This window comes from Anolis sagrei, chromosome 2 (assembly GCF_037176765.1).
Source record: "Anolis sagrei isolate rAnoSag1 chromosome 2, rAnoSag1.mat, whole genome shotgun sequence".
NCBI classification, from domain to species: Eukaryota; Metazoa; Chordata; class Lepidosauria; order Squamata; family Dactyloidae; genus Anolis; species Anolis sagrei.
This window is the reverse complement of record NC_090022.1, coordinates 67,003,734-67,017,975: the sequence shown is the minus strand read 5'-3', so window position 1 is coordinate 67,017,975 and position 14,242 is coordinate 67,003,734. Positions and strand designations below refer to the sequence as shown.

Genomic DNA, 14,242 nt, shown 5'->3' with positions numbered 1-14,242 from the left:
GTGTACACATTAATGTATTGGCATTGTAGCTGTTCTGTGACTCTGATCTCGTTTACCGAATAAACAGAGCTGGGTTAAAACAAAAATAGGAAAGTATTTGTTGTTGCCCATGCCTTCAACTTATTTCTGACTTACGGAGACTCTAAGATGGTTCTCTCATTGGGATTTCTTGGCAAGACTAGTTCAGAGGGGGTTTGCCATTGTTTTCCTCTGAGGTGGAGAGAATGTGTCTTGCCCGAGGTCCCCTGGTGGATTTCTGTGGCTGAGCAGGGATTTGAACCCTGGTCTCCAGAGCTGTGGGATCAGTCATCCCACTATGCCGCACTGACTTCAGTTTGCAAATCATTAGATTCCATAATTGGACTGTTCTCTCCTGTGTGTTGTATCTACCCTTTTTCAAAACTATGTGTAAGAGAAAATTCTAATTGCCCTTGTTTCTTACTCTAATAAAGATTTTGGCTCTCATATTATCAGTGCAGATGGTCAGAGCAAAACCAGAACATAGTGCTTAGCATGCCCACATGCCTCGCTGCTGTGATTAAAAACAAAAGAACCAGGAAGCATCAGGTCTGCAAATAGTGATTTTGAGTTTATAAGGGAGAGTCCCCTGAATTCTGCTAATTCCTCATATTTGTACATTTCTGTTCACTCTCCAAACCTGGTATTGAGCAACTAAAATAATCAGATATTAGATTTATTACATTAGTTTAACTTGTGCTATATCAATGAGATGTATAAGGTGAGTTTACTATAATAATCCCAAAGCAACAATAGAAGGAAGTCTATTATTTATGCGCATATCAGTGGTGGTAGCAGAAGATTTTGCACGAAAACCAAATATGTTAGGCTTATGTCCTGAACTGTCATGCAAAGGTTGAAGCACTGGAGTCTCACAGAATTAGACTGAAAATGTGTGGCATTATGTGGTATTGTCACTTGCGTAGTTGTAGTTCATGTCTCAAAGGGCCCTTCCACATGGTCCTTTATCCCAGGATCTGATCCCAGATGATTTGCTTTATTTATTTACTTCATTCGTCTTTCTCACCCAAGGGGACTCAAGGTGGCTTACAGCTCTGGCAAGAATTCAGTGCCAGCAAAAACCAACAATATTTATTTATTTATTTATTTATTTCGCATATTTGTATCCCATTCTTCTCACCCCTGAGGGGGGACTCAGGGCGGCTTACAACAGGCAACCATTTGATGCGATCAAACAGATTCACAAATATCAGAAGCAGTTAAAATGGTAATTAAAACATTACATATTAAAACATTTGTTTAAAATAAACAGTAAAACGTGTCTCCACAGTTAAAACAATTAACAGTTAATCAATAAAACACATACAGTATACAAATTAAAAACATATAAAGTGCATAATTCCATTCATCTGAGATCCTTGCTCATAATCCTTAGTTCAGACTGTATCTAAACCCATAGTAACTTATTCTTTGAACGCTTGTGTGCAAAGCCAGGTACCTTTTTTTTGAAAGCCAGAAGGGATGGAGCCTGCCTGGAGTCACTGGGGAGGGAGTTCCACAGCCGAGGAGATGCCACTGAGAAGGCCCTTGCGAAGAAGTTGGGACTGAGAACAGGGCCTCCCCAGATGATCTTAAAGTTCTAGTAGGCTCATAAGAGGAGATTCATTTGGACAGATAAGTTGGACCAGAACAGTTTAGGGCTTTATAGGTCAAGACTAGCCCTTTAAATTGGGCTCGGTAGCATATCGGCAGCCAGTGGAGCTGACGCAAAACAGAGGAGTTGTAAACTGGAATATCTGAGTCCCCACTGCAAGATAACCTAGGATAAACTGATAATCTTGGATCAGATTGTGGGATAAAGGGCAGTGTGGAAGGGCCCTAAGTGTCAGCCACTTGCTAAACCTGGACTTTTTTTTCAAATAAATAACCTCCTGGTGTGTGAGAGTTATATGTATTATATTAAGTATATAAGACATCTTTATGCATTTCTTTACTTACTTTTTCCTACAGCCCAAATGTGGGTTTCTCCCTTTTTCAAGCCATGTTTCCCAAGAGATAAAATACAAAGTGTGTCGGTATTGCATGCATCAGCATCTAAAGGTAATGTCCTGTCAACTGTATGATGTGTGTATTTTGTTTGTTGTGCACCAGGGTAGAATTAATGTTTCATCTTGGCTACAATTCAAAAAGCAACTGATCAATTAAAAACTTGTAGAATTGTGCCTGTTGCTTGCTTTAAGGAGACAACACTTGCTTATAATGTTATAAAGAGCACATTTCATTAGAATCCGCTTTACTTTATGGAAAATCCTTTAACTGAACATTTTGTTTGGTAAATTATATTGATTAGTTTCTTTCTGTAACTCATTACAATAAAATAGAACTTTGCAGTGGTTTTGTTTCAAGGGGTCAGTCATCTGTTACAATCTGTTCCCAAGGAGAGTGGTCTTAAGAGGGGACCTTACATGGCTATAAACTATATTTAGTCATAATCTTAGATTATATGCTTGATGTCCATAAAAATTCTGGAAATCACTTGAACTAGTAACAGACTTGTTCTAGAAATAAATGGGTGTGTGGTGGGACTTTCCCTTGAACTCATTTATAATTATTCTGTTAATAGGTAGCAAAAGGAAAGTGGAAACGGCTCAGTAAATATTGTCCTCTAGATCTCTTCTCAGGGTAAGAATCCATTTAAAAACAATCTTTTGCACATCTTATATTTAACTTTTATTTCCACAGTTTAGCACTATATATAATACCATTATTGAAGGATATTCTAGTGAAAGCTGTTATAGATCCTATTTGACACTCTGCTGTTTTTACCTTGAAAATGTTCCCTCTTTTAGAAAGTTTAGTTGCATATGATGGGTCTGCCACACAGTATGAAAATGAATTAAAAGTATGCAGTTAAAAGAACAGTTATGACCGGCTGGGATGGCTTCATTAATGGGTTTGTAAAGAAGTGATCTTGGGGATGGAAATTAGGGACATAGATTTGGATATGAGTAGATCCAAAGGAATAGAATGTATTAGTATTAATGTAGTGATATTTTTCAAATTTAAATATTCAAGTATTGTTTTCTTTTTCAGAAATAAACAGCGAATGCACTTTGCCTTGGGAAGCCTACTACAGGAGTCACAGAATAACTTAAAAATATTTAAGGTGAGTTGTATTCAAAGTTATCTTTTTTGTCTCACCACATACATATTTCTGTTCAGCCATGCAGTTGACTTTGTCATCTGCCAGTCACACAAACTTGAATACATCCGACACTTAATTCAAAGATCAATGTTAATTTAGCTTATAAATTGTCAAGTCCTTGTAATCATGGGACCAACAAATTGCACTATGTAACCCAATTTTTATTCCTGGTTTATAAATGTCGTTTCCTAATTGGTTCTACTGCAACATGAAAAAAGTTTATTAAACTGCAAAAATGATAGTTTTTTGTGGGACATTCTGCAACACATGTTGCTATAGTTTTTTCAGTGAATCTCACTGAGTCTCAATCAATTTAACATAGTTTGTGGCCACAAAATGAAGTTTCTGGAGTATTGCAACTACTTTCAAAGTAAATACGGCACAGTTAAACAGGACATAACATTTTCAAACCAGGAACAGGTTTTTTGTTCAAATTTTGTTACATAGTGTATTTTTCTTTTCAGTGTTTCTTAAAATATTGCTTACTATGAAAGAGAGCCGAACCCCTTGTATGTCCTTTAGAATGCTAATTTTCTTGGGGAAAAAAAAATATAAATATGAGATTTTTCTAGACTATTTTATTGTAGTTTAACAAAGGGGCTTTATGCAGATGTATAAAACACATTATTTGTAATAAATCTTTTAATACAATTAATTAGAAGAACATCTTCATAAGAAGCTTATGATTTTACAAAGGATTTACAGCTGACATGGGCAAACTTCAGCCCTCCAGGTGTTTGAACACCCGATGTTAGGAATTGTGGGAGTTGAAGTTCAAAACACTTGGAGGACCAAAGTTTGCCCATGCCTGATCTACAGTAATAGAAAATAAGCATGTTATATGTTAATCAAAACCAAAGCTCAGCATTTAGGTGGCTGAGCAGGATGCGATGCTTAGATTTCTCCATGTAAATCAGCCTTCCTTACACTGTAAGCCATAAGAAAATGCAATGTCTGGTACTCAAGCAGTGAATTGAAATAGAATATTAATAGAATTATTTTTTTATCTTCTTGTGGTTATAGAATGGTGAATTAATTTATGGTTGTAAAGATAATGAGGACTCTCTGTCAGACCTGAATGAACTTGCTCACCACCTGAAGCCTTTCTTCTTCCCCGCCAACGGCCTGGTCAGTGGGCCACATTGTACAAGGACTGTCCTGAAGGAGTTGATCCACGTCATCACCCTGGCTTTGCTGAGTAGTACAGACCTCTGCAAAGCAGGCGACATGAAGATTGTCCCCTCGTCACAAGGAAGGAGCTACTGTGAAGCCAGTGCTTTCAGTAAAGAGCTAGTAAGGAATGGTAAGAACCTTCAGGCCTTGCTCTGCTTTCCTTAGAAATCAAGTATAATGTGATATAAATGGCTGTTTGTGAATGTATTTGGAGGCAACAGTGGGTTGCAAACTATCCCAACATTGTTCCGGCCTCTGCTCAAATCCATAAATGTGAAACCCGCAAACTGTAGTGAAAAAAAAATGGCCATGCTATGACCTTACACTTGCTTTTACTCATTAAAAAAGGCTTTATGCTTTATAACCTCATTATTACCTTTTTTACATTGTTCATCATGCAGATATTGTGCAAATCTTACATTTACAGGTGCATAAGTGCATATTATTAAATCAATAAAATAACAAAAATTTCTTATGCTGCTGGAATAACAGTATGTGATAAATCATATATGTCTAAGTTTCCCCTTGACATCAATTCTAGCCGTGTCCGACTCCGGGGGGTGGTCCCCATCTCCATTTCTAAGCCAAAAAGCCGGCCTTGTCCGTAGACAACTCCTAGGTCATGTGCCTGGCATGACTGCATGGAGTCCGTTATCTTCCTGTAGAAGTGGTACTTATTGATCTACTCACATTTGCATGTTTTTGAATTGCTAGGTTGGCAGCAGCTGGGACTAATAGTGGGACCTCACCCCACTGTTACTTCCCGGATTCAGACCTTCAACATTGTAGTCAGCAAGTTCAGCGGTTTAATCCATTGCACCACCTGGGGCAGCTAAAATAGCCAAAGCCTGCTAAAATAATAGGGCCTATAGGAATCCAGTAGCACCTTTGAGACTAGTTTGAAAAAAGAAAATTATTGAGTAGGTTTTAGGGACTACACAGTTTGCAACTGACAAAACAGATTAGGATTAATTTTAGTTTATGTGATTGGATTATTTTGTTTCTTTATTCTAAAGCAGTGTAAATTATGCTTCTCAGATTGGAGTAATCACCATAGATCTTCCTCTAGTATAGGGAACACTGAAAGTTTTCACATCACTTTTTGTCCCACCTTTCAGACTAGAGTTGAACATTGACTTACAGTCCGTCTTCATTTAACTCTATTACTGTATTGAGATGTATGATTATGGAAAGAGGAATTCAAATAGTAATTCTTTCGTTATTTTTTATCAGAGATGTTCATGTGTTTTGTAAGAACAGGCTTGAAATTATATTTTCCTTTTAGGTAAAAATAAGATGGAGACTTCTGGCTTGCCAAGGGACTGTCTCCTCTACAAAACGCTTCAGGCTCAGATGCTGGATATGCTGGATATTGAAGGTGTTTATCCCTTGTACAACAGAGTAGAGCAATACTTGGAAGAGTTTCCCAGTGAAAGGTAACATTGCATCATCTGTTTTCAGAGAGTGTGGGGCTGATAACTCTTCAATGGAGCTGTATTGAGTATCCTGAAGCATTACTTCAGCCCAGTATTAAAAAGGCAGTATTGAATCCCCATCTATAATGGACAGATATCAGCCAGTATCCCACCTTTCTGTTTGGGGGCAAGATATTGAAGCGTATGGCAGCTTCTCAACACCAAGGATTCCTGGATGAGGTTGATTGTCTAGATTAGGCATGGGCAATTTTGGTGCCTCAGGTGTTTTAGACTTCAACACCCACAATTCCTAACAGACTACCTACCGGCTGTTTGGAATGGTTGGACTTCAAGTCCAAAACACCTGGAGCGCCAACGTTTGCCCAGGCCCGGTATGACCCATTTTAATTTGGTTTCAGGCCTGGCTATGGAACAGAGACAGCTTTGGTTGCCTTGGTAGATGACTTCCGCAGAGAGCTAGGTAGGGGGAGTGTGTTCCTCTTGGTTCTCCTGGACCTTTTGATGCCATCAATCATGGTATCCTCCTGGGTTGTTTCACTGGGAGGCACTGTTTTACAGTGGCTCTGATCCTTCCTGGAGGGCCACACTCAGAAGGTGGTGCTGGCAGACTCCTGTTCAAACTCCTGGCCATTGTATTGTGGTAATCCTCAAAATTCTGTTTTGTCCCCCATGCTATTTAAGTTAACATATACATGAAACTTCTGGGAGAGGCTTTGGAGTGTGGTGCCACCTATATGCAGATGACACCCAACTCTACTACTTCTTCTAATCTAAAGCCAAGGAAAGTGCCCTGACCCTAAACTGGTGTCTTTCATCAGTAATGGACTGGATGAGGACAAACAAAATGAAACTTAATCCAGTGAGATTTGCTGTATTTTGATAGGTCACATCACTAATGCTTAGATTCTGTTTGTTTATGTCTATATCGTATAGTAAGTAGCAAGATGTTGCTGTGAAGAATTCTTTTTAGACCATCAGTGGATATATAATTCTTGGAACCCATCATTTATATAATCAAAACGTCAGACCCCAGAATCTTGAGGGCAAACCTTCAAAATAGCTGAGTGAGGAATGAATGTGCTCAGTGAACATGGAAGTGCGACTGGCTGGTTGGGGAAGGAACAAATAGAACAGAGTAAATGCAATGGTTGGGTGACTGGAATTGTAAACAAGAGCATTCTGCTTTCTTTTGTAGAAAACCCCAGTTGTCCTTTTAAGTATCAAAAGCAAGAGTTCTATTTTGGATGAATTGCTGATTGCAATTTTACACTATTCCCACTAGAGGGGAGAGTAGTCTTAGTTGTAAAAAATAAATGTTCATCGAACAGCAAGATGCAAAGACCTGGAAACAAACAAATTTGTCAGAATTGTTTCATAATGCATGAGTGTACTTGATTTGTTTTCTTTATTTTTTTTATTAAAGATATTGTTTTTTCTTAGGAATATGCTACAAACCGATGGGCCATATAATGAATCATTTTATGAGAAGCTACTAGACCTCTCAACTGAAGATGATGGAACAGTAGGCTATGCTTTGACAAAGGTATCTGTCTTTAATAAAAACTAAACCAGGAAGCTTTGTAAATTTGAAATAATTAAGATCTTGCTGAAGGGCATGTAAGGCTAGGGTCTAGTGTGGAGCAGAAAGTTCCACATTTTAGATTTTCTACTTTTCTAGATGGACTACTTCTTCCAGCTATAATAATAATAATAACAACAATCATCATCATCATCTTTATTTATATCCCGACCCCTCTCACGAAAGTGGCTTGGGGCGGTTGTACTGTAGGAGGGAAAAAGAAGAGATGCAAGCATGCAACAACTGCATCAAATAACAGAGCTTGGTTTGTGCGGGTTTAATTATATTTATTTGCACTTTATTAATAATAGCAAGACCCAATTTGAGAACTAAAATGGACAATGAATGTTCCAATTAAATAAAATCAAATTGAGCTCATAGGAAGCAATATATGGAAGCTGCTGAGAACCAGAACAGACCTCTCATAATCTGCTGATTTTTTAGATTATGGATGCTGGTGAACAAACTTTCAACTCTCTGCAAGCAAAATGTGTGGTAGATGTAGACTCATTCCTCTACGAGGCATCTCTCCCTGTATGATAGTTAGCTCAGGCATCTTTTAGAGGCCTAGGTGGGACATGCTTGTTCAAGCAGCAATCTGTTGGTTGAGAAAGGGACTGGTATCACACACAACAGATTCTGTAGTTTGTATTGTAATGATGATGTTGATAATAAAATATTGACTACTTCTATGCTGCTATATAGCTAGACTGATGTTTTATGGAGGCTTAGGGGATTGCCATATTAAGAAAAGAGAGTTTTGTTAAAGAAAGTCCTGCATAGCTAAAAATGTTTTCTATCAGTGGGTTGTTATAGTTTTTTCGGGCTGTATGTCCATGTTCCAGAAGCATTCTCTCCTGACATTTTGCCTGCATCTATGGCAGGCATCCTCAGAGGTTGTGAGGATGCCTGGAAAAAAATCATATTAGCATTCCAGAAGATATACAAGAGGTCAGATAAAATTCAGGAAACAGTGAAAGGAAAGATAATCCTCTGGTCCCATCACTACAAGGACATGACAGTTTATAAGTTAAATTCATATTGGCCTGTGAATTGTTAATGTTGGCGTAGTTACCTGGCAAGCATGCTATAGTGGTCTTTGAGCTCTTGACAAATGGCTCTGGAGACCAGAGTTTGAATCTTCTTTCGGCCATGAAAACCCACCAGGCAACACTCTCTCAGGCTCAGAGGATGGCAAAAGCAAACAAATCCTGCCAAGAAAACTCCATAATTGGCCTTAGGGTTTCTATAGCGCAAAAAAGAACATGAAGGCATATAACAAAAATTGATGCATGTCACCATCTGTTATCAATTACCCCTTCTGGCCTCTGCTCGGATCATCAATTACGTTATCCTCCTTATCTTCTTCATAAGTTCCACTAGCATTTTTTTCCTATTCTTTTGGGACTATGCTACAGTAAAACATTACTTCGAGGACAACTCAGTATCTTCTCAATCATTTTTTAACTTTTCAATCTAATGTACAGACCCACTTACACATTTTCATATAATTCTTTTTTCTTGATGTCTTTGCAAATCCTAACTTTTCCAACCTCAATATAATGAATATTAAATTATACTATCTATCTATCATGCCTGATATAGAGCTTCCTTCACACACAAATACATATAGAAAGAGAGAGAAAGTAGTCAGTAGCAGTATATGAATGGTCACTGAATAACAAAAGTGTTGTGATAATGGAAATGCTGAGCCCTGAAAGCCTTTACATGTGTTTACTCTGTAGTATTTCCACATTATATTTTTGCACAGGGTCAAATCTTACTACTGGATGGCAATAATCAGAGGCTGATTTATCTTTGTGAATGACCTGAGGCAGCTTTACAGCCTCGTGCGTTAGATGAACCATGTGTTGATTTTGTTACAGGTTCAGCAGTACAGAGTTGCAATGACGGCGAAGGACTGCTCCATCATGGTTGCCCTTTCACCTTGTCAACAGGATGAATGGTATGATTCTCCAGACCTTTAACACATTTTTATACAGAAAGAGCAATATCACTGTTTCATATTTACTAGACAGTTTATACTTAGATGAATAAGAATAAAAATCAGTGTATTAATCAGATGCAGTATATTCTTCCTCTGATACCAACTGCTTGGATTTGTAGTCCATTTTTTTCTGCTTTGTGAAATTGCAACCCAAGAATTTCTCAAATGATATGTACAATAAACCTAAATATATTATTTGAGCTCTTTTAATGGTAAATGTTATCTTTGGAACCAGAGCCAGAAATAAGATGTAATGAATAGGAAGAAAGTCCTACACCATAAAAATAGTGTAATGTGTTTCAGTGAACTTTGCACCCAAAACTCTATTCAGCCACAGTTCCATTAAGTGGAGGGACATCACCTCTTTCTCTCTCTCCTTTTAAAAAATGGAATAGAAAGAACTTTTATCCATTTACCATTCAAAAATGTCACTGTGAAGTGTTTTTAAATCAAACTGAAATAAATGCTGAGTTTAGTAATCTGAAACAGCTGAAAGAACATGTAAACTAGAGATTCTTTGAGAAATGTTCACATATTTCCTATCAGGGAGAAAACATCACCTCCTATTCAAGAATTAGTTTCCTTTTTGATGATTAATTTTGCTCTGTCAGACATAATAGAATGTGTAAATCTTCCTTTTTTGAGGGTCACAATCAAATGGCCACTATATCTCCCAGGGATTTGTCACTAATGTTGCCATTTTGAGCCGCAGTTGCAGAGGCATTCCAGTGAGGCAGTGGAATAGATGACATGATGCTAGAGTTGTAATTTGTAAAGCTGATAGAAAGTTACATAAAAGTAACATGTTGCTTTGTATCTGTATTCAGTTTAGCATCTTGACTTAAGTGATGTTCCTGTTTTCTAAATTATGGCATGAAATTTGATGAAACATGTTACTTTGAGTAACATTACTTAAACAGATGACCAAACTCTCAATGTAGTTCATTTACATGGCAGTTTGGGTGGTTTAATAATTTAGGGAGGCTTGGCAAAAATAGAGGAAACTTGTAGGAACATGATCTCCTAAATTCCTTTTTCACCACATTTTGTACTGGAAAAAGCTTAAAACCACAGCTACTTGAGAAGTGCAGCGTCAGCTCTAGTTTGCTGTGATTCGGTAATGGCTGGGCTTTTAAAATATGTAATAGAGGGTTGCCCAAACCCCACTGATGTCTGGGTCTGGGGGCAAGAAATAATCACTTCTGTTCTTACTCGCATTACAGTTCGGAGCAGAGGCCAGTGCTTCTCACCTCAAAATCAAGATTCACGTTTTCACTGTCAGTTCTGGACTTAGACCTTAAGCCCTACGAAAGCATTCAGCATCAGTACAAACTGGACGAGAAGATCGTCAACTACTATTTGAAGAACACACAGGCCAAAGATGACTCAGTGATGTCCAGTCTTTTGAAAGGAAATGAAGACTGCACACTTGTCCTCCACAAGATGTAACTGGCTAGATATTTATTGAACACAGGGAAGGGGGAGAATTAAGTTATGTTGTTTTCTTCTTTTTTTCCTTTCAGTTGTGCTTTACATTTATATGCCTTTCAGAGACATGGATTTGCCACTGAGACCACCTTGACAGAATGAGCTTATTGTAAAACTAGTGTGTGCATTGAGCCTACGGCCAAGAGCAAAGGGGTTGCTGTGAAAGTGGTTAAGTTTGAATCAAGTGGTTGCTCTATAAATTTTTAAAAAGAAGTGCTTGCATTGAAGCCTTTTCAGTGTCGGAAGCAGCATTCGCTACAAGGTCTGCAAAGAGATGTAATTCTGTGAACAATGTGAATTCTTGCCAATGAAGGGTAAAACGTGGACTAGCTCACATTAAAAACCTTTCATTGATAAAGTACTGCTTGTGTAGCAGCTTCAGTGTGAACAGAAACCTAGTTTTCATCATCTCGTGAAAAGACTACACTTTGGTGTTGCTCTTCAAATTGGTTAGAGAAATGCAAGTAAACATTTAAAACACTGATTTAAGACTATAGAGAAAAAACGCCTTCTGTCAATTACTGATTATTAAAGCTATCAAAATATATTGTTTTTTCTTAAAATAGGAACTGCTTAAAAAGAAGCCTGTGGCCTAATTCAGTCTCAGACAAACCCTTTCTAACAATCAAGTGCTAGCGCCATTATGCTCAGCTGTTTTTCAGTAACGTGTAGGTTTCATAGAAAAGATATCCATTGTGCCTCGCTGATATTGGGATACTTTCCTATGTAAGCAATCTATTTGAAAGCTTAACTGGAGGCAGCTTCTCAATCTGAAATTACTTGCTTTACATTTTCCTGATGGGTAGGTTTTATTTTTCTATTCATATTTTGGTTAATTCCCCTTCAGGTAGTTTTGCTTTATAAGGCTTGCAAACATAATAGCGATTGAGGTTTTCCAACTTGAACTCTCTGAATTAGAAACTTGCCTCTCATTTATCTTGGTATTATCTTCAGCAAGGGGCATTTTCCTTAGAAGTGCCTGTGTGTGGTTTGTTACTACCCTTTGCCATGCCTTGTATACAAAAATAGGACAATAGCAGAAAAAATATGCCTTAGGTTTGGCACAACATTTTTTTTCATTATCATGTACCACGTCAGTGGGTTTAACTTGTGGAGCTGTAGGAATGTCTCTCTGCTTCGGCAGGCAGCACAATGATGTCTCTGGATTTGAAACTCTGGGGATACGTAATTCTTATTGCAGAAATGGTCCTGTGGGCTGCCTGGTGGCAAGATATCCTTCACATGAGCCTCATACCGTAGAAGCAGGGGAAGGCCTCAGATGTTAGGTGGAGGTGCTTCAGCTTAAAGCTGCTTCATTCAGAAATGGCGTGCATGGATCCAGAGCTGAGTTTCTCCCCCAGACGGCAGGCTCCCCATCTGGCTGCAGGAGGAAGAGGCCTGGTTTACACAGTCATTCTCTTGCCACTCTAACTTAGCTGCTACAGCAGGCATGGGCCAACGTCAGCCCTCCAGGTGTTTTGGATTTCAACTCCCACAATTCTGTTAGGAATGGTGAGAGTTGAAGTCCAAAACACCTGGAGAGCTGACGTCGGCCCATGTCTGTGCTATAGTAACTCTAATTGTAAGATTATGAAGATATATTACTTTAATATTTATTCTTACGTCAGTTACAACCAAATTCTAATTTTATGGGAATCTAATTATGCTTCTGCCCCGTTCGTATTCTAAAACAGTTTGGTGGCATCTGTCCTGCATTGTTATGTGTGGCCATGGGGAAGGTTCAATGTCACAGGGTGTCAGGTAGTCCAAGCATCGGTCTCTGAAATAAGACTTGATTATTCTTGGTAGTTTACAGAATTACAGATTTCAATTTACAGAATTTCATAAACCTGGTATGCCTACTGATTGATCACATTTGTATTTAAATAAGCAAGCAAATGTGAAAGTTGCTGTGGTGCTGCGGTGGTGGTGTTCAGGGTTGGTATTTTCCTCAAAGACTGAAGCTTTGGCAGGAAGAACTGCCAGTTCCATTGCTCCGTAAGCAATACAAGGCAATGGAACAAACAACGGCATTAAGGAGCATTTCTGAGTTGGCATGCTTCTGATTAAGTCAGTGGTTCTCAACCTGTGGGTCCCCAGATGTTTTGGCCTTCAACTCCGAGAAATCCTTACAGCTGGTAAACTGGCTGGGATTTCTGGGAGTTGTAGGCCCAAACACCTGGGGACCCACAGGTTGAGAACCACTGGATTAAGTCAAGTTCTACATCATCTGTATCTATGGACACAAAGGAATTTAAAAATGACCTAAAATACTTGGTTTGGGAGTTAGGACCCACCTTTGTAAAACAGCTACAAACTTGGTGTTCTGGTACACTTCAAATCAACTTTTGTGTCAACAGTGGGAGAATATAGGTATTTTTACCTATATGTTGAGAGTTTTGATGCAGATACTATGTCCTAGAAGTGTAGTTAGAAAAAACCTAATTCCTACAGATCTAAATCTGGAAAGGAAATACATACAAAAACCAACGCCTGGATTAAGTTTTTAATTAGGTCATTGCCCTTTCTTCCTGTTTTTTGTATACATTTGTACACTTGTATGTACTTTGTTTTGATCCACTGCAAATTAAAATTCCACAATTCAGTTTTATGAGGAAAGTGTAATAGATCTGGTTTTGCCTTCAGTCACTGGTTGTGGAAGAAGTAGTAGTTGTGCTACTGTTGGGATATTTTGTATCTTAAACTTTATTTCATTACACTTCTGGGTACCATTGAAACCATTTGCATATACAACTGTGAACAAAAACTGCCACTTTTTGCAAACTTGAATTGATCTGGTTGATCTGAAGAACTCCTAAGAAATGCTACAGAGGGATAAAACCACTTTGACTGTGAGGAAGTCAGTTTTTAAATGAAATTCACTCAACTTGTACCTTATTATTTAGCATTTTGTATTTAAATGGCTGTATTTATTTGTCTGACAATTTATATATATGTGCCATAATTGTACAGATAGCATGTTTTATGGATATAGTTTGTAAATGGAAAATAATTTAATGTTTATATTCATTAAAGCTACGGATGCATAACATAACGTCTTCTTCCTCATTTGCCATTGCAAAATGCTGTGATAAGTGTTTCTATGGCATCTTTGATCCCAAGGACATGCAAGAGGCTCCTGAAGCTGCTTGGCGCATCTAAGGCAAACCTGTTCACCTTCTCAACTGCAAGAAGAGAAAAAGCAGGGAGTTCAGTCCGATTCACTTCAAATAGGAATTGTGTAGCAAAGCTAATAGTATAGTAGCCTCAGATTTTGGCTGGTAATGAAGTCCAGTGGTGAATTTAGAAATTTTAGATATTCAGAGATATCCTGCTTGCCCTCTTGTTTGTGAATTAAAACATAACGTCAGGTC

At 38.1% G+C, this 14,242-nt stretch overlaps 2 protein-coding genes across 3 annotated transcripts in view; one reads left to right on the top strand and one right to left on the bottom strand.

The window, feature by feature from the left end:
- Positions 1-13,923, top strand: part of IPPK (inositol-pentakisphosphate 2-kinase) — a 38,039-nt gene extending 24,116 nt beyond the window's left edge. The window contains exons 6-13 of the mRNA XM_060765912.2: positions 1,990-2,079; positions 2,603-2,661; positions 3,073-3,145; positions 4,208-4,487; positions 5,643-5,793; positions 7,234-7,336; positions 9,259-9,338; positions 10,604-13,923. Of these exons, the coding sequence (XP_060621895.2) occupies positions 1,990-2,079; positions 2,603-2,661; positions 3,073-3,145; positions 4,208-4,487; positions 5,643-5,793; positions 7,234-7,336; positions 9,259-9,338; positions 10,604-10,829 (1,062 nt within the window). The 3' untranslated portion in view covers positions 10,830-13,923. The remainder of the gene's footprint in view (positions 1-1,989; positions 2,080-2,602; positions 2,662-3,072; positions 3,146-4,207; positions 4,488-5,642; positions 5,794-7,233; positions 7,337-9,258; positions 9,339-10,603) is intronic.
- The window catches only part of CENPP (centromere protein P), a 178,526-nt gene continuing 177,840 nt past the window's right edge, over positions 13,557-14,242 (bottom strand). For both annotated transcript variants that reach the window (XM_060765916.2, XM_067463593.1), the window contains exon 9: positions 13,557-14,053. In XM_060765916.2, the coding sequence (XP_060621899.2) occupies positions 13,935-14,053 (119 nt within the window). In that variant the 3' untranslated portion in view covers positions 13,557-13,934. The remainder of the gene's footprint in view (positions 14,054-14,242) is intronic.